Raw genomic sequence first — 20,978 nt, forward strand, 5'->3', positions numbered from 1 at the left:
GATCTGATGCTGTCTGCATACATTGTCCATCTCCCACGCGTGTGATCATTAAAATCATCGTTTGACTCAACCCTGCCAGACCAGTGTTGTTATTGTGGTTTTTTCTCTTGTCTCCATCCCCAATTTTGAACTCGTAACAATGTCCTGACTACAAGAGAATATAGACTGAAAAGCATCTTGTTGGTATGATGTCGGGACGACATTTATTTGAGTGGGGGAGAGTGTGACAGGTTGAAGGACTATTTTTTTTGCCTGTCCCATTTGGTTCTTTAGCCGTCAGAATTGTTGTCTGAAGACCAACAAGGAGACCCAATGGATTTACTTTGCCAAATGGATCATCGTGGCATTGCCTTATTGGTCCATTTGATCGACCTTTGTTTTTATTATTTATTAAATTTTATTTTCAGATGTTACAGACGGGACAGACATGAGTGAGGGATAGGAAAGGGAGAAAGAAAGAGGAAGGAAAAGAAAAACAGAAGGGGAGAGGGACAGTGAGAAAGGGGGGGAGAAAAAAAATCTCCTGGATCAGCTGTTGAGAGAAGAAGAGAAAACAAGCAAAAAACAAAACAAAAAAACAAACAAAGCAACATACTAAACACAACACCATCGCATCAATCTAGCTAAGTGTAAACAGCAGTAAATACTAAATATTCAATGTTGTTGTGCAGCACGCAGGACAGACAGCGCACAATGTGCTTTGAAGTAGCAGCCAAGAAAGGTGTAATTTAAGTCTACGAGCAGTGAACACCCGTGTGCACACCTGTGTGGATCAGCGTGCTTGTATTCAAATGGTTTCCACATGTAATGGTCTGCAAGGGGATGTAGCGAGCCATAGCCCCGTCCCCCAGGGCATGAAGCAGGCCTGTGCTTCAAGGTTTCTGGTAGTTAGAATGACTCGGGGGTGTTGATTCATTTAAACTAACATAATCATCCTGCTGCAAGCAGGTTTCTGTAAGGCAGAGTAAATCGATTTGTTGATCATTATCATTGATTATTAAGTCACGTACTAACAGAGACTTGGAAGAGAGAGACCTAATGGTACTGTTTTACTCTTTGGTGCTGTTGAGGACGCTGTATTGTTCTTTCTTTGTGATTTTTGTGTTGTGTTTGGTTTGTTAAGTTTTGGTTTGTTTTTTGTCTTTTGTCTTTTGCAGACACACTCTCTAAGGGGTCTAGCGTTCTGTGGGGGGATACCAGTAGGAGAGAAACAACTTGGGGTCCTGGACCCAACTCTGGATAGTCACGTTTTGGGGGGTTTATTAAATCTTAATTATCTATGAAGCCCACATAATTTTTTTTTGAAAGAAATTATTTATTTAAGCTGGTAAACAGGGCATTAAAATAATCTGAATGCAAAGAAGAGAAGAAATGTTAGACATGTTCCTTAAATGGAATAAATAAGAATGAGACAAAGATTTTACATGAGAGTCGAAGCCCAGAGAAGAATCAATTGTTACACCAACATTTAGTAGTTAAACAAAAAGAAGCAAGGAGCTGACTGATGTTGGATTTAGTTTACAAGGGCTATAATTATGGTCTCAGTCCTTCTGAGAGTTAAAACAAGGTAACTGCTAGAGAGCCAATCAGTAACCTGAGTTAAGGAGTGAACTAGGGTGGACAGCCTATCCAGCTCATGAGGCTTAAAAAACATGTACAGCTGAATGTCATCAGCATAGAAATAATGAAAAATGTTATTAAAAGATTGAATGATGCCACCTCCTAGGACTTGCTGTCCACATATGTGGACATCACATTTTGGGTTATTTAGACCAAAATACTCAATTTTGCTCTACATGGGCCTGATATCCACTTACGAGGACATTATACTGCTACTGTTCTATCAAAATTTTAAATGAATATCCTCATTTGTGGCTCTCATTTTTCTTAAAAACAAAAATAAGGTAAAAAAAATCCGGTAATTCTTTTTTTTTTACATTCATCGGGCCCCAATATGCCCAAATATCAAAGAGAAATTAAAAATGCATGTTGTGGAAGAGTTCGGGTCTTAGGAGGTTAAAGGAAGCAGAAAGCAGAAAGAAAATAATGGACTCAGAACTGAACCTTGTGGAACCCTACAGGTTAGAGATGCAGTGTGAGAGGTCCCACCAGTAGAAACAAACCCAGTCTAACAGGAGACACCAGGCAAACCTTTTAGCCCATTATGTAAGTTTTCTTGGTCAATCACACAAAATTCATTTTACTCATTACTGTAGTTAAGTCATTGAGTGCAATTCGAGCAAAGGGAATAAATGACTCACACTACTGAGGACCATCTTTCATGTCAATCGCCTTTTTTCTCAGAATGGTTGAGAAATGTGTTACAGTTATTATCAGAAAGGAACAGCAGGAGGAGTTCAGTGCTCTAAAAAGTTGATCTTACATAGGTGACTACATCAACGAGTAACTGTAGGAGAGGAAAGGTAATGGATTGTTCTCAACTTCCCCAGAGATAATGGAGAGAGACTCCTGCATCACTCAGGCATTTGTGTCTGTCAGATTTACTGATTTAAACCAAATCCAAACATAAATATAACAAGTCTTAATATTTGTTTTGTCCATAAAGTTTTAATTGGACATTTCTGTCATATAAGGCATGAAGCTATTTGATTAAGAGTTTATTACAAAATAATTGAAAAATGTTCATCTGTGTAGTTTTCTGTCGTCATATTTCTAAAGGCATGTCTTCAGTTGTATTGTAACATACTGTATTTAAAAACAACTCAAAACCTCATCAGAAAAACTTTAAAAAGTTTGAAAACTTGAAACAAAGGGAAAAAAAAGGTAAAAAACAGTGAATAAGATTCTGATTAAATTCAGCTACAGCTGATTCTGGGCAGCACTGCTGTTTGCAGTACTCACTGGTATTTATCACAGTATATTTATCCAGTACACTCAGTGTATACTTGAGTGGAGATCTCCTGTCGAATTGACTCAGCCATCTCCAGCAGGTCGGACACTTCAGCAGCTTTCTGGTTTCTTCTGTGAAGCAGCTGCTGGATCTTCTGCTCCATGTCTGCAGAAACACAAAGAAACTCATTTGAATTCATATCTATCTATCTATCTATCTATCTATCTATCTATCTATCTATCTATCTATCTATCTATCTATCTATCTATCTATCTATCTATCTATCTATCTATCTATCTATCTATCTGTGTATGTATCAGGGTGTGGCAACCCTGGGCACGCATGGTGATTTTTCGTTTTTATGGGCCGATGATTTTTTTTTCTTTTTTTTGTAACGGTATAAACAATGAAAGGTGGTGGCCGATGTGTAAAAATAACTCTAAATGTTTGGTGGTGGCTATCGTGGAGCTGCCACAGAGGCCAGCAGGTGGATGAGGGAAAGGTGAGACAGGAGGAGGAGGAGAGACCCGAGGCGGCCGCCGGTCCGAGTGTCAGGTGAACTGAACTTCAGAAGTTATGACCTGCAGTCTATCTGGGTCAGATATAAACCAAGTTTAGGTGGAGTTTATTTTTGTTGTGCTGACTTTTTACAGTCAGTTGCAATAACTCGTACTGCGTACTAGCTAGCATGACGGAGTTTCTATACAGCTGGGTGGGTGCTGTGATGTTACTGATAGTGAACTTTATTTTGTTCAAAAGGTTAGTTAGTAGAGTTGCCAACCGTCCCGTAAAAAGGCGGTCCCGTATTCAGAGAAAATATTACGCGTTTGTATTAAGGTGAAATGGAACAGTTTGTCCCGGACTTCAGCTAGAATGGAAAAAGAGACAAAGCTGGAGTTATTCTTCTTCTCTCATTCTCTCCTCTTCCTCTCCTGTTGCTACTTCAATCATGAAACTGATTAATGATCAGCTGATCAGCTTTTTTCTCTCGTTTGTTTATCTCCCACTTTGCGCCAGAAAGAGGACACCAGTGGATGTCGCGCTAAACATCAGCAGCACGTTTGAGCTTGATCAGCTGTTGTTAGAATGTATTTAATAATATCAGCTTGAGGTTCCAGGTGCAGACACAGACGAAGAGACAGTGCCTTTATTTGGGCTGATTAACGTGGCAAACAACAGAAAGCACTGAGACAAAACTAAACTAGAAGCTGAACTGGGAAAACTAAGAACTGACACTTAACTCAGACAGCAGGGAAGGCTAAGACAGGGTGACAATGATGCACATGACGGAGGCAACTGTGAACAGGTCTCTGTGCTGGAACAACAAGGAACTATGAAACGTATATACGTAAGTAACATGGACATGACCAGCACAGAGTCCTGAAACCTGGCGTAACATGGGGGAAGTTGAACAGACGACGCGGCGATGAACAAAGCAAGACTGAGGACTTAAATACACACATGAGGTGATCAGGAGAAGTGGAGACACATGAGAACACAGCTGACTAGAAGGAAACATAATGACAATACAGGGGAGAGTAACACTAACTACAATGAACAAAGAACACCATACTCTTTCAAAATAAAACAGGAAACACAGAGACATAGACATGGAGATAGAACATGAATTTAACCTAACCAGAGACATGAAACATGACAGGTAGACACACGGACCAGGGAGAGATGACAAAAGGGACTAAGAAACCAAGGACTAAACTGCAAACTAGAAAACAACTAGATGCGTTAAACTACACATGTGGATACAAAAATATGCATTAGAACTTAAACCCTGGGCCTCATGGCCTAGTACCATGACACAGCTGATGTTTGCTGGAGCCACAGCTGTAAAGCTGCTGGTCATGATGTCGGTTTGGATATGTGGTGAGAGGGAAACATGAAGATGAAACCAGGAGATGTCCTTACTGAATCATCAGAGCTGTGATGGAGAAACAGGTTTACCTTTTAGGTGACATGAATGAGTTGAAGTTATGAACTGTTTCTGAGAGACAAATAACACCAGGATGCTTTTCTAAGCAGCTGACAGCTGGTGACTGTGCAGGGGCGGGTCTAGTAAAGTGTTGCCAGGGGGCAGGTAGGGCATTAACAGTCTCTCACAGAACAGACTGTGAGAGACTGTTCCAGGGAAAGTAATACAAAAAACACGAGACTAGACAAGGACATAAGAGCTAAGCAGGGAAGATAAGAGAGAGAGGAGAGGAGAAAAGTGCGACCGCCTTCGCCAAGAGCCAAACGAGAAACCATAGTCTTTTGCATGTTTCTTTAACACCGTTGTGTCTGCACTGTCTTGTGCCTGTATCCTTCTGTCTGGTGTTGCACTGTCTTTGTTTTTTTTTCAATTTTTTACATTTAAATAATATCACTCAGTCTTCCTATTTTCATCTTCATATTATTAACCGCCTTCGTCCCTCACTCACTCCAAACAGTACCGCCATATTTGTCAATGCTCTTGTCACATCTCTTTTAGATTACTGTAATTCTCTTCTCTGTGGTCTACCTCATAAATCCCTCCATGAATTGCACTTAGTTCAAAATTACAGCTGCTCGTATTGTATCCAGAAATAGATGCACTGAACATATAACAGCTGTTTTTAAACAGCTCCATTGGTTTCCAGTTCACCTCTGTGCCAATTTCAAGATCCTGCTTCATACTTTCAAAGTGCTTCATAACCTCGCTCCTCCATATTTATCTGATCTTGTCCTTCAATAGGGCTTTGGAGCAATCTCTTTGCATCCAGACGCAACCTGTCTCTATACCGTCCTTTTTCTCTTGAGCTGTTTTTAAAGCATGGTTGGTAGCAATCGTCCTTCCAACACAGTTTGTTTTGATACGTGCCCTTCAAATGTGGCGCCGTGCACCCACAATACATTGTGCCGTTACATCAGTTCCAAAGCCCTATACTCACCCCCTCGTACACTCGGCTCTTTTTCAGCTTCCCTTCTGTCTGTTCCACCTTGCCCGCCTGATGGGACTCAGAGCCTTTGGTAGACTATGGATGTACTTCCACCAGATCTCCAGACCACAAACTGTTTCTTCACTTTTAAATTGTATTTTAAAACCATCTATTCAGAACTGCATTCCCTTCATTATGACTCTGTCTTAGTGCATTTTTACCATTCTTAGCTTTTATACTTTCATGCTTGTTTTTTTTCTCATTTAACTTGTGTTTTTATTTAGTTTTACTATATTTTAATATGTTGTATTGTTGTTACTGTTATTGTACTATTGTAAGGTGACCTAGAGGGCCTTAAAGGCACCTAGAAATAAAATGTATCATTATTATTATTAGCATTACTCTTAATAATTTTTGCACATTGCACCTTATGTAGTCCTGCGCTTATTGTCTGTTATATGTAGCACCATATGGAGGAATTCGTTTCACTGTGTACTGTACCACAGCACAAAGTTGGAATGACAATAAAGCCACTTGATTTAGTTTGAGATTTAGTGGGTGTTAACCATCGGGTGCTTAGTTTATGTAAAATTGTAGTTTGTTGTTTTGGTTAAATTAGCTTAAATTATGTGTGTGTTGTATATGAGTAGACTTGTATACAGTTAAACATGTATGGATTATATAATATCGAAGTCTGAATACTGATTTGTAAATACTGGAATTTGAAATGAGGGGGTAGGTACAGAAAAGGTGCAAACTTTATCCTACTCATTTTCTAGCATACACATTGTGTAGACATAGAGATAATCACGAAACTTGATGTTAAGGTTTTTCTTTTTTCTTGTTATTTCAGTTATATTTACGAAATAAACATTATTGTATTTATGCATCTATATATAGAAGTGGGAGTGGAGATACATGACCGGAAACATACAATAGTTAAACACAGAAGCAAAGCTGTGATGGGGACAGGGATTTTACTTTGTCCAGTGACGACAGAAATGACATTTCAGTGCCTCAGAGTTTATCTGAAGGTCACACCTATCACGCCTCAAACACACCAGCAGGTCAGCGCTCTGACCTTGTATCTGCTGGAGTTTGTCCTCCACTTGTCTCTTCATGTCCTCAGCTTCCATCATGATGTTCTTCAGTCGACCAGCAGCTTGACCCTTGACCTCCTGATTCTGTTGATTTTGCTTTAAAACCTCAAACTGCTTAGTGACATCACTGAGCTCCTGTTGGGCAGAAACAGTGTTCTGATTTTCATCTGAGACTTGAAACTAAAAACAGAGACTCAAAGTTGTGTGCAAAGTTTTACATAGATTTTTCTTATCTTAAAGCCTCAAACACATATAAATGTGTCTGTTGGTGTTTTTACCATCTCTGCATCAGTGGTCATGTTTAAAGCACTCTCTGCCACCTCTCTGGCTTCTCTCGCTGTCTCTCTGTTCTCTTCAGTTTTGTCCTTCATAGCTTCAATCTCTTTCTGCAGGTCTTTGGTCTGAATCATGAGCCTCGCCTCGATGTTGTCCAGTGTGTCTTCAGCCTGAAACAGAAAACAAACACGAGCACATCAGCATCAGGCTGAACAAACGTCTCAGAGGTCATATGTGAAATATTTTGGATGTTTTACATCTTGGATCCTGTCTTTGGTCTCATCTTTGTTTCTGCTCGCTCTCTCTAAGAGGTTGTTAGCTTTGGCCTGAGCTTTGTCTGCTTCATAAATATCCTGAATGATCTTCTTCACATCAGTGTTCTCCATCTGCTCCCTAAATACAATAAACAAAGACGATTAAGGTTCAGAACACGAAGAGGACAAATATGTGTTCCACCTATAAATCACTAATCAGAAGGACAGGAAGTAAAAACATCAGAGAGCAGTGACACTCAGACTCAGAAAGCTGATTCTGCTCCTGCTGCCGAACATCCGAAGGACCAGTTCAGCACTGAAAGCATCTCACTATGCCTGAGAAAAACATCTAAAACATATGAAGAAAAATAATGTTTCATGCAGTCACAGATCAGCTGTGGATGTGTCCAAAACTCCTCAGTGTTCGTCTGAAAGACTAAAAATGAAAAATGGCCTCTGATACTGTCTGAGGTCATCTTCACAGTCACGGTATTATATTGTTCATGACATCATGAAGCTCCTGTTGGACAGCGTTGTAGTGAGAAGTTGTGTCCTTACCTTTTCCATTTTGAAATGTTATAGAGTCTTTCATTGATGACAAAAATGGGGGAAACACAAATGAGACAGAGCAAATGATCTAAAATCAAAAGAGTAAACATGGACGTATCTGTGGTAAAGTCTTAACTAGGGATGGGTACCAGTATCCGGTGCCATTATGGCACTGACATAAACGGTAGTAACCAGGCCGAAAAGCAGCGCACATTTCGGTGCTTGGTTTCGATGCTTTTTTTTTTCTTGAGATGTCATACACTTTGGATTCTAGCCAATCATTTTACCTTTCCGAGGATAGTAGGCGGGTCCAGGTACTTACAGTCTTTTATTGCAGAGCTACAGATTAAAAATGCCCAAGGCGAAGCAGTCAAAAGTCTGGCTGTACTTCACAGCAAACGATGCAAACTCAGCAGCAACAAGTGCTTTAAGGTGATACTGTGATACTGTGCAAAGGAGGTAACACCTCAAATCTGATGAAACACCTGGCGACGTATAGCATTTTTTTAAAAGCTGAGAAATGCACCGTATTTGATAGCTTGCTGTGAGACCTCACACCGAGCACAACTACTGTGGGTGGGTTGCCTGTTATTGGACCCGGAGTTAGCAACATCCCCCAAGCACCTGAAGAGGAGAGTCCTGGCCCCTAGCCCTGCCAGTGTAGCAGAAATGATGAGGATGATGATGGCAGCAGCAGCCGTTCTTCTCTGCGTGAGGAGCTTAATGTTGTTCGTGTGTAATTTACGTTGAGTAGGCTAACCACGTTATTACATTAATGCACGTAAGGTGAACTAGCAAACACCGTCGTAGTTACATGCGGCTGTCTTCTTGTTTGATAGAGTGATACCATATATGCCCTATAGCTGCAAAAAAGGCTAACCTGGTAATCATTTTGCAGAAAAAAAGAGACTGCTAAAAATAATAACATAAGAGATTTTTGGACAAAGTTTGTGTTCTCCATTCTTTAAGCACCGGTTCGAGCACCGTTTAAGCACCGGCACCGTTTCAAAAGTACTGGTTTGGCACCGGTATCGGATAAAACCTAAACGATACCCATCCATGGGGGTGGAAAAAAAAACAACAAAAAACAAAAAAACAAAAAACAAAAAAACATGGGGATGACTCCCTGCTGGAGCCTCTGCTGGATGTCAGCGGGACTGCAGCTGATGGTGGTTTTAGGGCAGGGGTGGGCAACTCCAGGCCTCAAGGGCTGGTGTCCTGGAGGTTTTAGATAGCACCTGGGGTCAGCACACCTGAATCACATGATTAGTTTATTACCAGGCCTCTGGAGAACTTCAAGACATGTTGAGGAGGTTGTTAGCTCTTAGAAACATATAATCATATATGCTGAGAGGTATATAATCGATTGCATAATGATATAATGCCTGATCCTCAGTAGTCTGCAAAGACTATGTGCGTTCCAGAATGCTCTGGCATACCACACGTCCTAAGGTCATGATAGAGGTCTTACCTTCTCTTTCTGATATATAGTATAGGAGGACACCTACTTTATCTGTTTGAGTATAAGAGCCCTTTGTTTAGGCGGACCGCATGCCTGGTTGATATGTTATATGTTAATGAGACTATGCATTTTCATGTAACCACAATAAAGAGCAGACTACAGAGGGGCTGACATATAGTGACTGGCGTTTGAGCGGCAGGAACAGCGCTCGTCCCGGTCACCTCCCTCATGCACGAGATCACACAAATAGCTCTGGTGTCTGGTGTGTTGTTTTTGCCATTGTAGTGGATTGTCTCGGTTGTTGCAGCAATAGGTTTGTGCCTAGTTAAAGCTATCAGAGGTCATTTAGCCATTTAAATCAGCTGACATTTCTAAAACCTGCAGGACACTGGCCATTGAGGCCTGGAGCACCCCCACCTCTGTTTTAGGCTAAAGGTTGCATTTCATTTCTAGTTTCTAGTTTAAAGTTTTTGGTTTGAATTAAGCTTTTATGTCATTTTTATGCTCTCAGCACTGACTTGAGTTCCAAAGCTTCCTGCTGCAGGTCCATGGCTGCCTTGGCTTGCTTGTCCAGGTTCTTTAAGTCCTCCAGGAATCTGGTGGCATTTTTCAGCAAATTATTGACGTTGCTGATCATGGACTGGATGTTAGCAGGTGACTGTGGGAGCTCGATTCTCAAAACTGCTTGTGCCATTTTCTCAGTGTCCTTTGGAGGAACCATGTCATCTGTCAGGGAGGAAATGTGAAGAGCAATGAAAAGGTTTCCTGCAGAGAAACATTACATACTCACATACAGCAGCATCACAACAGCACCAACGTTCTCTGTAAAGCCACGCTCTCTCTCTCTGACTTCAAAGGATCCATCCTGTACTTTGCTACCATCTGGTGGGTACTGCCTCAAAGTGGACATGAAACACTACATGTATAAAGCCTAATTTACACCATTCACAGAGAGTTGGGGAATGGCTGCAATCACAGCATTGTAAGATGGCGACAGATGTACCCTTAGGCCCCTCCTCAATTCAGAGATGGTCTTTCCCTTTTCACGTAAATGGCCTCCTTGACTCCGCCCTCAAACCAGCGTTCCTCCCTGTCCAGGATGTGTACATCTTCATCCTTGAAAGAGTGTCCACTGGCCTGTAGGTGTAAATAGACTGCAGAGTCCTGGCCTGACGAGGTAGCTCTTCTGTGTTTTGCCATCCGCTTCGCCAAAGGTTGTTTGGTTTCCCCGATGTATAAATCCTGGCAATCCTCCTGGCACTTAACAGCGTACACTATGTTACTCTGTTTGTGTTGGGGGACCCGATCTTTGGGGTGGACCAATTTTTAAAAGCCAAAGAGACGCAGTGTTTAGAAAAAATGCGTCTCAGCTGCTCCGATACTCCTGTCACCTACGGGATCACTACTACAGGTTTTCACTTAGACAGCAGTTGTCCTTCTCTCCTGGATCGGCTGGAGCTTTGTTTAGGTGCCTTCCCAGGTTTGACAAAAGTCCAGCTGGGATAACCACATTTACTCAGGGCCTTCTTCATGTGATGTTCGTCTGCTTCCCTGGCCACTGTGTCAGTGGGGATGGTGTTAGCTCTGTGCTGTAGCGTCCTAATGACACCCAGTTTGTGCTCCAGTGGATGATGAGAGTCAAGCCTTAAATGGCCTGTATTTGTATAGCGCTTTACTAGTTCCTAAGGACTCCAAAGCGCTTTACATATCCAGTCATCCACCCATTCACACACACATTCACACACTGGTGATGGCAGCTACATTGTAGCCACAGCCACCCTGGGGCGCACCGACAGAGGCGAGGCTGCCGGACACTGGCGCCACCGGGCCCTCTGACCAGACTAAATACTTATCCATATGTGTAGGTTTACCGTGCACGTCAGCTTTTAGATGTCCCCCATTACTGATGGAAATCTCACAGTCTAAGAAGGCTAACCTGCAATTATTTCATATCCTCCCTGGTGAATTTGATGTGTCGGTCCACCGAGTTATTGTAATCCGTAAAATGTGGTATGTCCTGAGATTTGATTTTCACCCAGGTGTCATCCACAAATCTGAACCAACGGCTTGGTGGTGTTCCAGGGTAGGATAGCAAAGCCCTCTTTGCCACTTCTTCCATGTACAAATTGGCCACAATGGGTGAAACTGGGGAGCCCATGGCACACCCGTGATTGCGGTGCCGTGCAGAGGAGGTGGGCGCACCTGCACGGCATCCGCAATCACGAATTGAATATTGTACTGGGTCCTGTGGTTGGCGTTGTTGTTGTGATAATGTTGAGCGGGCAGCAGTAGAGCTGCAGCTCTGTGAGTATTGTGGACAGCAAAGCATTAATAAAAAGTATTAAAATGCCACTGGGTCTGCCGTGTATGTTTACACATATAGTTAGGGCTGGATCAGGTGAATCTACCCATGACCCTCTTAATGAACAACCCCCACTACAGTTTAAATACATGGGATGATCCATCAATTAATTTTAGACCTGGTGAAGCCTCTTGGATGAAATATGTTCACAAACTTAAAGATGTCCAGTTGTTTTCTTTCCAAACTCCTTAGGCTTCCGTGACCTGACTGAGGACCTACACTGAGACTTATCATTTAGTTCTATTTGTCTACTATTTATATTTTATTCTGGGACAGTTGGTGTGCAGCACCCACAATTTTGTTGTACAAGTACAACAACAATAAAGGGTTATTCTATTCTATTCTGGCTGTACAGGACCTCCACATCTGCCTTTTATGTGGCTTATAAATGATCTGAATTACTGTCTCTTAAATCTGTTGATTTGATGATGATCTATGTCTCACTGAGGAAAGTGAGATGATCTGATGATCATTGCAGGCTGAGAAAGAACACACTGTACATGATTGCTCTACAACTTTAAACAATAAGTTAATGAATGTGGAGTGAGCACTGACCCATCAGGTAGTCTTTGACTTGCTGAATAAGCTCTCTGATTTTGTTTTTCTCTCTCTCACACGAGTTTGTATTGTTGTTGATCTGGTCCTGCAGATCTCTGGCCCAGTTTTTGGCATCCCAAGTCATCTCATTGGCATTATTGATCTGACAAAAGAAATCACCTTTTAAAAGATTTAGTTTGTGGAGAGGGATGTGAAATATTACACTATGGTAATTGGTCTACACGTAAGTTTATAATGCTACAACACTAGCATCTGCAAAATTAAAAACATCTTTGTGAGGAAGAAAAGAAAGTGTGATTTGAGTCATCAAATTGAAAAAAACATTTCTGTTTGTTCATCCAAAAAAGTAAAACAGGAAGAGCTCTACTGTTCTGTCGATCACACACAAATATCAAAGAAATGTAGATGCAAAACTCACTGGTCTCGTCAAATGACACCACAACACACCACCAACACACTTCCAAACCAACGTGGTGCTTGGTAAGAGGCCTGCAGGTTTAACCTGTGTTTAACCCTCACCCACTCCCATAGAGAGTAGAGCATTCACCAGTGTTTCCAGTATAGACCTGCCTTGTTCTTGGTGTCCTGCAGTCTGGAAGGCAAATTCATGAGCTGGTCTTTCAGCTTCTCTGCAGTCTTAGAAGCATCCTCACTGACATGAACAGCTCCTTTACAGTTTGGACTTCCGCACTTCCTCTTCCCCAGATCACGCCCACAAAGAGCTCCAGTACACCCTGAACAGTCCTCCAAACCTGGATCGCCACAGACCTTTATCGCATCACAACAAATTGCTTAAACAGTATTCACATTTACCCAGCGGTCATTGTTGATTTGATTATATGGAATCAATGATTTTCACAGCAGCATTGAGACAACAGGACAATCAGCTATTCATTTAATCCTGCAGCTACTCATGTGATATATTAGTCATATGACCTTACAGTTCAATGTTTACATTGTAGGGTTTTTGGTTTGTTTGTTTGTTGACAAACTGCATCTGGTTGTTCTAGATTGGTCATTTTCCAACAAAGAACAATTTCCATGTTTACATCATCTTATCTTGACTTAATGAAAGGTAGGTTTGGTGTTGGTGATGTCTTGCCTAACATCATTGGGTCAAACGAAATTCATAGGTTTGTTCTTTGTAGGAAATGTGCCAGTGGTTTTCAGGTGTACCTGTGTGACCTAACGGTACTGGCTAAAACAGGTGTGGTTTGCTCAAAGCAAGGAGACGCTCGACATTTTGTCTAAGTGTTCGGGTTTTCTAATGGAGAGTGCTGTAAACTAAACATGTCTGCTGAGTTTGGCATCAACTCTGATCTGCTGAACTGTGATTGTGATTTAAGCACCTTGAGACAACAGCTTTAAGGTTTGGTGCTATGTAAATAAACCTGAATTGAATTGCGTTTAAATCATTGGCTAAAAAATTATTGATCACCATACCCTCCAGTTTTATAGGAGCTGAGTTGCTCCCAGTCAGTGACCTCACCACAGGTTCAAACTCAAACCTCTTTGGTAAAGATAAAGATATCTTTATCTCTATCTTTTGGTAAAGATAGTCACCTTCTGTTTGAGCTGAACCACACTCAGCTCTGTGACCTTCTTCTTCAGCAGTGCAAGGTCTCCTGTATTGCACATGCTCAGTTTGTGTTTGACTTCCTGTCTGGTGTCCATGGAGTCCTCTACAGCTTTGCTGACATTTCCCACCCTCTCATCCTCCAACATGAAGAATCTGTAAAGCGTCTGGATCTCATCCAACAGCTCTACAACAGGTTCAGATGAGACACGCGCTAAGCAGAGAAAGTGAAATCATGAAACATGAAGTCTGCTCTGTGATGAAAACAAAGGTTTATGTTTAAAAAGATGAATTCATTGCCTGACAAATAGATCTGCTCTGTTTTTAACTGAACCATGAAAGCAGTTTCTGAGAATATTTATGTTTCTTCACTTTCTGTTAGAGATAAGTGAACATTTTTAGGTATTTAGCTTCACATTAAGACCGTGCATGTCCTGATCTTTAATTTAAATGTGGAGTCTTCAAAAACTCAGAAAAGGATCTTGTGTAGTTTATCTGAAGATGTTTAAAATCCTCTGATGTGATGTGATGTGATTTTAAAAACAAAACATATAAAAAAAGGAATGTACCTTTCTGTTGGTCATTTACGTTATCAGTTGGCACACTGGTGAGTTTCTTCTTAAGGTTCATGATTTCTAGATGAATGTCGTCAATTTCAGTGTTGAAGAGGGGAGACATGTCAATCAGGATCACATTTGTGTCGATGGCATCTTTCACCTTCCTGTGAGATGAATACACTCTGATTATTCAGCATAAGCTAAATCTTCCTGAGTGCTCTTTGATTGTACAGTATTGTGAAAAAGTCTTGAGTCAACCTCATTTCTTAATATTTTGCTAAGTTAAAGGCAAATATGTGACTATTTATTGAAACATGCAGCCATAAATTGAAATAGATAAAAACAGACTGCACAATTCTAACAAACTTGAACGTCAGTATTTGGCAGAGGTGTGGACTCGACTCAGACTCGAGTCATTAATTTTATGACTTTAGACTTGACTTGAAAAAATGTTCTAAGACTTGTGACTTGACTTGGACTTTTACACCAATGACCTGGGACTTGAATTGGACTTGAACTGGTTTACTTGAGAAGACTTGATATTTCACCCCAAATATAAAATTTAACATGCATATTATATAGAGATTGAAAATGTGACGTCATTCAGGGGTAAAACCGCAAAGGATTCTGGGAACTCGTGGCAAGCGGTACTAGCACATGCAGGCTTTCAATTGAAATCAGTCACACAGCGATAAAAAGAAACACAAAAATGTCAAGAAGCTGTTGTATCATTAACTGCAATAGCCGGTCGCATGACAGCCACGGGAAGCCGACGGGTAAAGAGATCGGTTGTTATCGGATTACGTCGTTGAAGAGAAATTGTTCGACCCATGTTTCCAAAGTAACAAAGAGGCGACGGATGGTCTGGATTGCAGCCATTCAAAGACCAAATTTAACATCCCAGAACACTCCAGCTCACAGGTTAGTCTGCTCCAAGCATTTACACGAAGGTCAGTCTGCTGTTGTAGTTAATACGTCATTTTTCTTAACATAATTGGTGATATAGGTTACAAGCAAGTCTGGCGCTGAACAGAAATTGTCGCGCTATGCTCCTTTGTTTATTGTGCATAAATAGTGAATTGTCCTGACACAATATTGTGTTTCGCTTCTGTTATTATGGTACATTGACAAAAACATGTACTTTTATTCACAGGGTAAAACAGTTGTTTTGTATCACTAATTGCCCAGTACGATTACAGCATACAATATTATTGTCACTGCTACATTTCTGTGATGGGTACCAGAAATTATTTCCACTACTAATTAATTACCGTTGAGCTCAAAGGTTATATTAATAAACGGTTAACGAATGTGTATTTATGAAGACGATTTGTGAGACTGGTAAACTTATGATACGTACGATGGTCCTTCGTTCGGTGCATTTCAAGGTCCTGCACCCATCCGTCGGTAAACTGTACCTGGGCTTGTTGCATGACCTGAAGTTACTAAACTTCATGAGTGTATGCACTCACTCCAAGAACCGTATGATTATAAATATGCATATAAATATGCTACGATGAGATAGCTGACTTCATCTAACTGGCAAATGTTTTCCAGGCTACGTTGGTGATACAGTTCTTTTTAATGTGTATGATATTTTTGTCATGCGATTTTAAAGCCGGTCCTACAAGCGCATCCAAGAATAACATGCAGCTTATCTCAGAACTGTCGGTGAAAATTATTCTTGGAGCTAAGTTTAATTGAGCTGCATTTTAAAGAGGTGCAATTTCACAATTTGTGTATATTTTCCAAGTTCACTATTTTGTCATGTGTTGAGAAAAACACAGATTTAAAAATTACATGGTCTAATATTTACATTTAGCATATAATGGCAACATGCTTTTTTCGGGTTTTTTTAAAGACTCGAAAGGACTTGAAATTCAAAATTTCAGACTTGTGACTTTACTCGGACTTTTACACCAGTGACTTGAGACTCGACTCTGACTTGCCTGACATTACTTGAGACTTGATTTGAGACTTGAGGATAAAGACTTGAGACTTACTTGAGACTTGCAAAACAATGACTTGATCCAACCTCTGGTATTTGGTATGATCACCTTCATTCTTCAGCACAGATTGCGCTCTCTGAGGTAGCTTTCTGTAATTTGTTTTAGTCCACAGAAAGAGTTCTCCACGCTTCTTGAAGGACATCCAAAGTGCTTCTTTGGATGATGATCCCACACTGCTTAAATATTGTTGATGTGCAGGCTATGGGGAAGCAACTCCATGTCTAACAGTATTCTGTTATGTGTTTTGGTATTACATGGTTTTGTATGGTGGATCAAAGCTGATGGTACTTTTCTGCATTCATCAGTTTTATCAAAGATCTTAATTCTGACCACCTCCTTTAAATTTGTCAGTCCGTCAGATTTTAGTTTAATAAATTTTTTGGCATTTCTTAAGGACATGATGTTTTAGACACTGTTCATCTGAAATGTTCAAATTTTTTAGGCCTGGCACTTCAGATACATATCAAATTTCCTTCCTCTGAATCTGGTAAGTTACAAGAACTGGACTGAAAATGAGTAAAAAAGCAGCCTATGTCCAAAGAAAAACTTTGAAAGACCTTCAGAAACTATGCTCAAAAACACTTTACAAAATTACGGGAAAGTCTGGCTCCTTGGAAGCAAAATATAAAGAAATGAGGGATGACTCAAGAGTTTTCCAGTATACTGTATATTTTTACATTTAGCATTAGTGGAGTTCCTTTTAAGTTCATCCTCTCATGCCTTACCTAACCTTCAAAGACATTTTCTCCAGTTTCTCCACGCTTGGTGGGGAGATTACTCTCAGGTTGGCCAGGCTGTCCAGCATAGAGTGCATGTTAATCATCTCCTGCAGGTGCTGGTTATCTGTGGGCTGTACATTGTTATGAGGGATAAGGGTCCTCATTTTCTGGGCAGCTCGCTGGACATCAGTGACAATTTGAGTCCAGAGTGCGTTGCAGGGATGGCACGGTTCACAGGCTGGGAATAATGTATTGAAGCCGGGCGTGCACTCATCACAGAATATACCGCTTACACCCGCCCGACAGATGCACTTGCCAGTCTCAGGGTCACATGATGGTTGTTTGGTTCCCTCCAGATTGCAGTCACAAGCTGAAAACAAGATAAAACATGGTATCTTCGCATGAAAACAAGGGGGATTTAGAAAAGGTTAAAGTGGACCTGCGCTGCTGCTACTTAGAATACACTTTCCCCCAATAAACTGTAAACTCAATAAATCAGTGTGTCTATGCCTTAAAAGTAGAATGGGAGGCGGAGCCTTCAGTTTTCAGGCCCCTCTTCTGTGGAACCAGCTTCCAGTTTGGATTCAGGAGACAGACACTATCTCTACTTTTAAGATTAGGCTTCAAACTTTCCTTTGTTCTAAAGCATATAGATAGGGTTGGATCAGTTGTCTAGGCTGCTGGGGGATTCTCAGGATGCACCAATGTATTTACACACCTGTCTGCATTTAATTATTAGTTAATATTAATGTCTGGTTCTCTTCCACACCCTGTCTTTGACCTGCGTTCTTCCTGGAACAGTGCAAAGTTTCCAAATAAGACAGAAGTGGTAGATGTGGATGTTGTGCTTTGAGTGCAGCTCTTTCAGTGACCATATAAGAATATCCCCATCCTGCGACATCAAGCAGATCAAAGAGTATAAAAAGTGTGATAAAATGAGTCTTCAGAACAGTCTGCACCCTTTCTTTGGTTTTTGGTTCACTGCCCTCAATATTTGAAACTTTGGAACGATTTATATGAATAAACACCACTGGAGACATATGTCAGAAAAGAAAAGAAGAATTGTCCACTTAAAGGAAACATTGAAATATTACTCACAGATACACTGCAGGTCTGGATTCCTAAAATGATTTTCTCTGCATTCATCACAGTGCCTTCCTCCAAACTCAGGATGGCATGGACAATGTCCAGTTACCTGAATATGTCACAGCACATTCATTCAAAGTTTAACCATCAGCATCTACTGCAGGTGATTATTTATAATTTTGTTTTTTATTTGAAATAAAAACAACCTTGAAATGGACACACAAACACACAAGGCTGTTTTTCTGAGGTGAGAGGAGTAGCAGAGTGACAGTCTCACACCCTAAATGATAAATGAAAACTGAACCCTGTGGTCACACGCCGACACTGTCTGTGGCTGTGGAGCTCTTGCCTTGTCACAGATGTTGGAGATAGATTTGATGAGGTCACAGCTGCAGGGCTGACATCCCGAGGCTATGTTCAGATTCCAGTATCTGTCCTCACATTCATCACAGAGTTTACCTATCACACCTGTCCTACAGGGACACTGTCCTGTCCTGGGATCACAGAAACAGGGTCTCCCCAGAGGACACCGAGTCTCCTGAGTCCCCCGTCGATCACAGGAGCATTCTGGAAAATACTTTTATTTTAGTGTTTGTCAGACCATTGTGAAATATAGAAAAGAAATACAGGGTATACAGTATAGATGGAGCAATAAAGAAGAAAATTTATGCAAGAAGATTATTGATGATGGAAGCATTCATCCCTCTTTCAAAACTGCAGTTTAACTTTAAAATGGTTATAGTAAGAATCAGGTTTTAAACAGGATCTTTAGATACTTTGCTACTAGCAGCCTGTCATAAAAATACATAACACATTCCTTAGCATTTTCCCAGCTTTAATTGAAAAAAACAACACATTTTGACTGCATGAAATAGTACTTTTGCACCAGCAAGTTTATTCTCGCAGACCTGTTAGCTGAAAAGTTTGCACATTTTGGCATTGTGAGCAGCGTGCCTTTGTAAAAAAAAAAACTGAGGACAATGGAAAAGTGAAGGCCTAAAGAAGAAGTGTGAGGCCTAAAACGATATCTACAGCAGATAAACAGTACCTGATATCATGAAGTCATGTCCTTAAGAAAAAGGGGAAAAATGCTTTGCCAAGAACCCAGAGTGATGCTAAAGCTGAGTAAATGCAGACCTCAGCCCAGCAGCCAGAGCCTGAACAACAAGTAAAAAACTTGCTGCAATCAGGCTGCAGCCTCTACCTGTTCATGCTTCTACAGTGGGATCACCATGACGACTGCTTTGAAGTCTCTTTGTGCTGGTCTCCATATTTCAATTCAATTCAATTTTATTTATATAGCGCCAATTCACAACAACAGTCACCTCAAGGCGTTTACATTGTAAGGTAGACCCTAAAACAATACAATAATCCCTGCAGCAAAAAGTCTAATGTGGCTGAAGCAATCTTATTATGACCAAGGAGAGAAAGCAGGTAGACTTTTGGCATGGAGAATTAAGAAAATGCAGAGTGAAGGAGCAATTAATAGTATAAAGACCTCTTCAGGGTATGTAACAGTAGATCCATTGGAAATTAATGACAGCTTTAGAGAATTGTATGAAAATTTGTATAAATCAGAATGTGCTTATGCCTCAGAAGAACAGGACGTATTCTTAGATCAAAATCAGTTCCAGACACTAATGGAAAACACAAAGCAGGAGTTAGACGGACGTCTATTGAAGAGATATCACAGGCTATCAAAGCATTAACAGTGGTAAGGCACCTGGGCCAGATGGCTTTCCGGTCGAATTTTGTAAAAATTTCCAAGAAAAATTAACATTTCCTCTTTTTACCCTGAAGAAGCGTAAATGAAACTCTCCCACCTACTCTGGAACAGGTAATGATTACTTTGCTACTGAAACCTGGTAAGCCCCTGCAGAGAGTTCATCATTTAGACTAATGGTGGTTGACACTAAAATACTTTGTAAAGTTTTAGCAAGACGATTAGACTCCTGTATCGCACATTTAGTTCATGATGATCAAAATGGCTTTGTACTAAAACGTCAAGGGTTTCACAACATAAGAAGGATTTTGATTATAATTCATGAGAAATTTGATGCTAAAGATACAGCATTATTATCACTTGATGCTCGTCAGGCCTTTGACAGAATACAGGAGTCATATTTATTTAATGTTCTTCCAAAATATAGATTTGGAAACACTTTTCTCAAATGGGTTAAACGTTTGTATACAAATCCCAAAGCTAATGTTTTAACAGATAACAAGTTTCTAACCCTATCACATTGGAGCGTTCCACACGCCAGGGGTGCCCGTTATCTCCAATGCTATTTTTCTTAGCTGGCGATGATGTTAGAATGAGAACTGACATATTTGTTTTCCAGTTAGGAGATCAAGAGCATAGATTGGCCCTTTATGCTGATGACCTGATAGATTTTTTTGACTAGGCTCTCCATTAGTATACCAAAATTAATGCAACTAATGGAGTTATTTCTGGCTATAATGATTCAAAATCCTCCATCCTATTTCTGAACAAGGATGAAAGGCTAAATCCTATTATACAAACCTCGCTTATTAATGCAAAAAGGATTTGTGTATCTTGGAGTTAAAATCACCCCAGACATTGACACCATTGTAGCAACAAACTATGACCCTTGATTAGTGAAGTGGAGGAATCTCTAAATAAATGAATGACAATGGCCATATCAGTGAATGGCCATAGAAACATTATAAAAATGAACATATTACC

The 20,978-nt window shown here is 40.6% G+C and overlaps 1 protein-coding gene across 4 annotated transcripts in view; it reads right to left on the bottom strand.

The window, feature by feature from the left end:
- Window positions 1-1,369: 1,369 nt before the first annotated feature.
- Window positions 1,370-20,978, bottom strand: part of lamb4 (laminin, beta 4) — a 69,486-nt gene continuing 49,877 nt past the window's right edge. For 3 of the 4 annotated variants that reach the window (XM_076887011.1, XM_076887008.1, XM_076887007.1), the window contains 12 exons: window positions 18,621-18,838; window positions 18,284-18,380; window positions 17,192-17,555; window positions 14,470-14,621; window positions 13,888-14,114; window positions 12,895-13,092; window positions 12,322-12,466; window positions 9,923-10,130; window positions 7,397-7,532; window positions 7,142-7,309; window positions 6,845-6,998; window positions 1,370-3,016 (listed from right to left, as the gene is read on the bottom strand). In XM_076887011.1, the coding sequence (XP_076743126.1) occupies window positions 2,883-3,016; window positions 6,845-6,998; window positions 7,142-7,309; window positions 7,397-7,532; window positions 9,923-10,130; window positions 12,322-12,466; window positions 12,895-13,092; window positions 13,888-14,114; window positions 14,470-14,621; window positions 17,192-17,555; window positions 18,284-18,380; window positions 18,621-18,838 (2,201 nt within the window). In that variant the 3' untranslated portion in view covers window positions 1,370-2,882. The remainder of the gene's footprint in view (window positions 3,017-6,844; window positions 6,999-7,141; window positions 7,310-7,396; window positions 7,533-9,922; window positions 10,131-12,321; window positions 12,467-12,894; window positions 13,093-13,887; window positions 14,115-14,469; window positions 14,622-17,191; window positions 17,556-18,283; window positions 18,381-18,620; window positions 18,839-20,978) is intronic. The other variant, XM_076887010.1, reaches the window with a different exon arrangement.

Source organism: Maylandia zebra, linkage group LG7, assembly GCF_041146795.1.
Source record: "Maylandia zebra isolate NMK-2024a linkage group LG7, Mzebra_GT3a, whole genome shotgun sequence".
Lineage (NCBI taxonomy): Eukaryota > Metazoa > Chordata > Actinopteri > Cichliformes > Cichlidae > Maylandia > Maylandia zebra.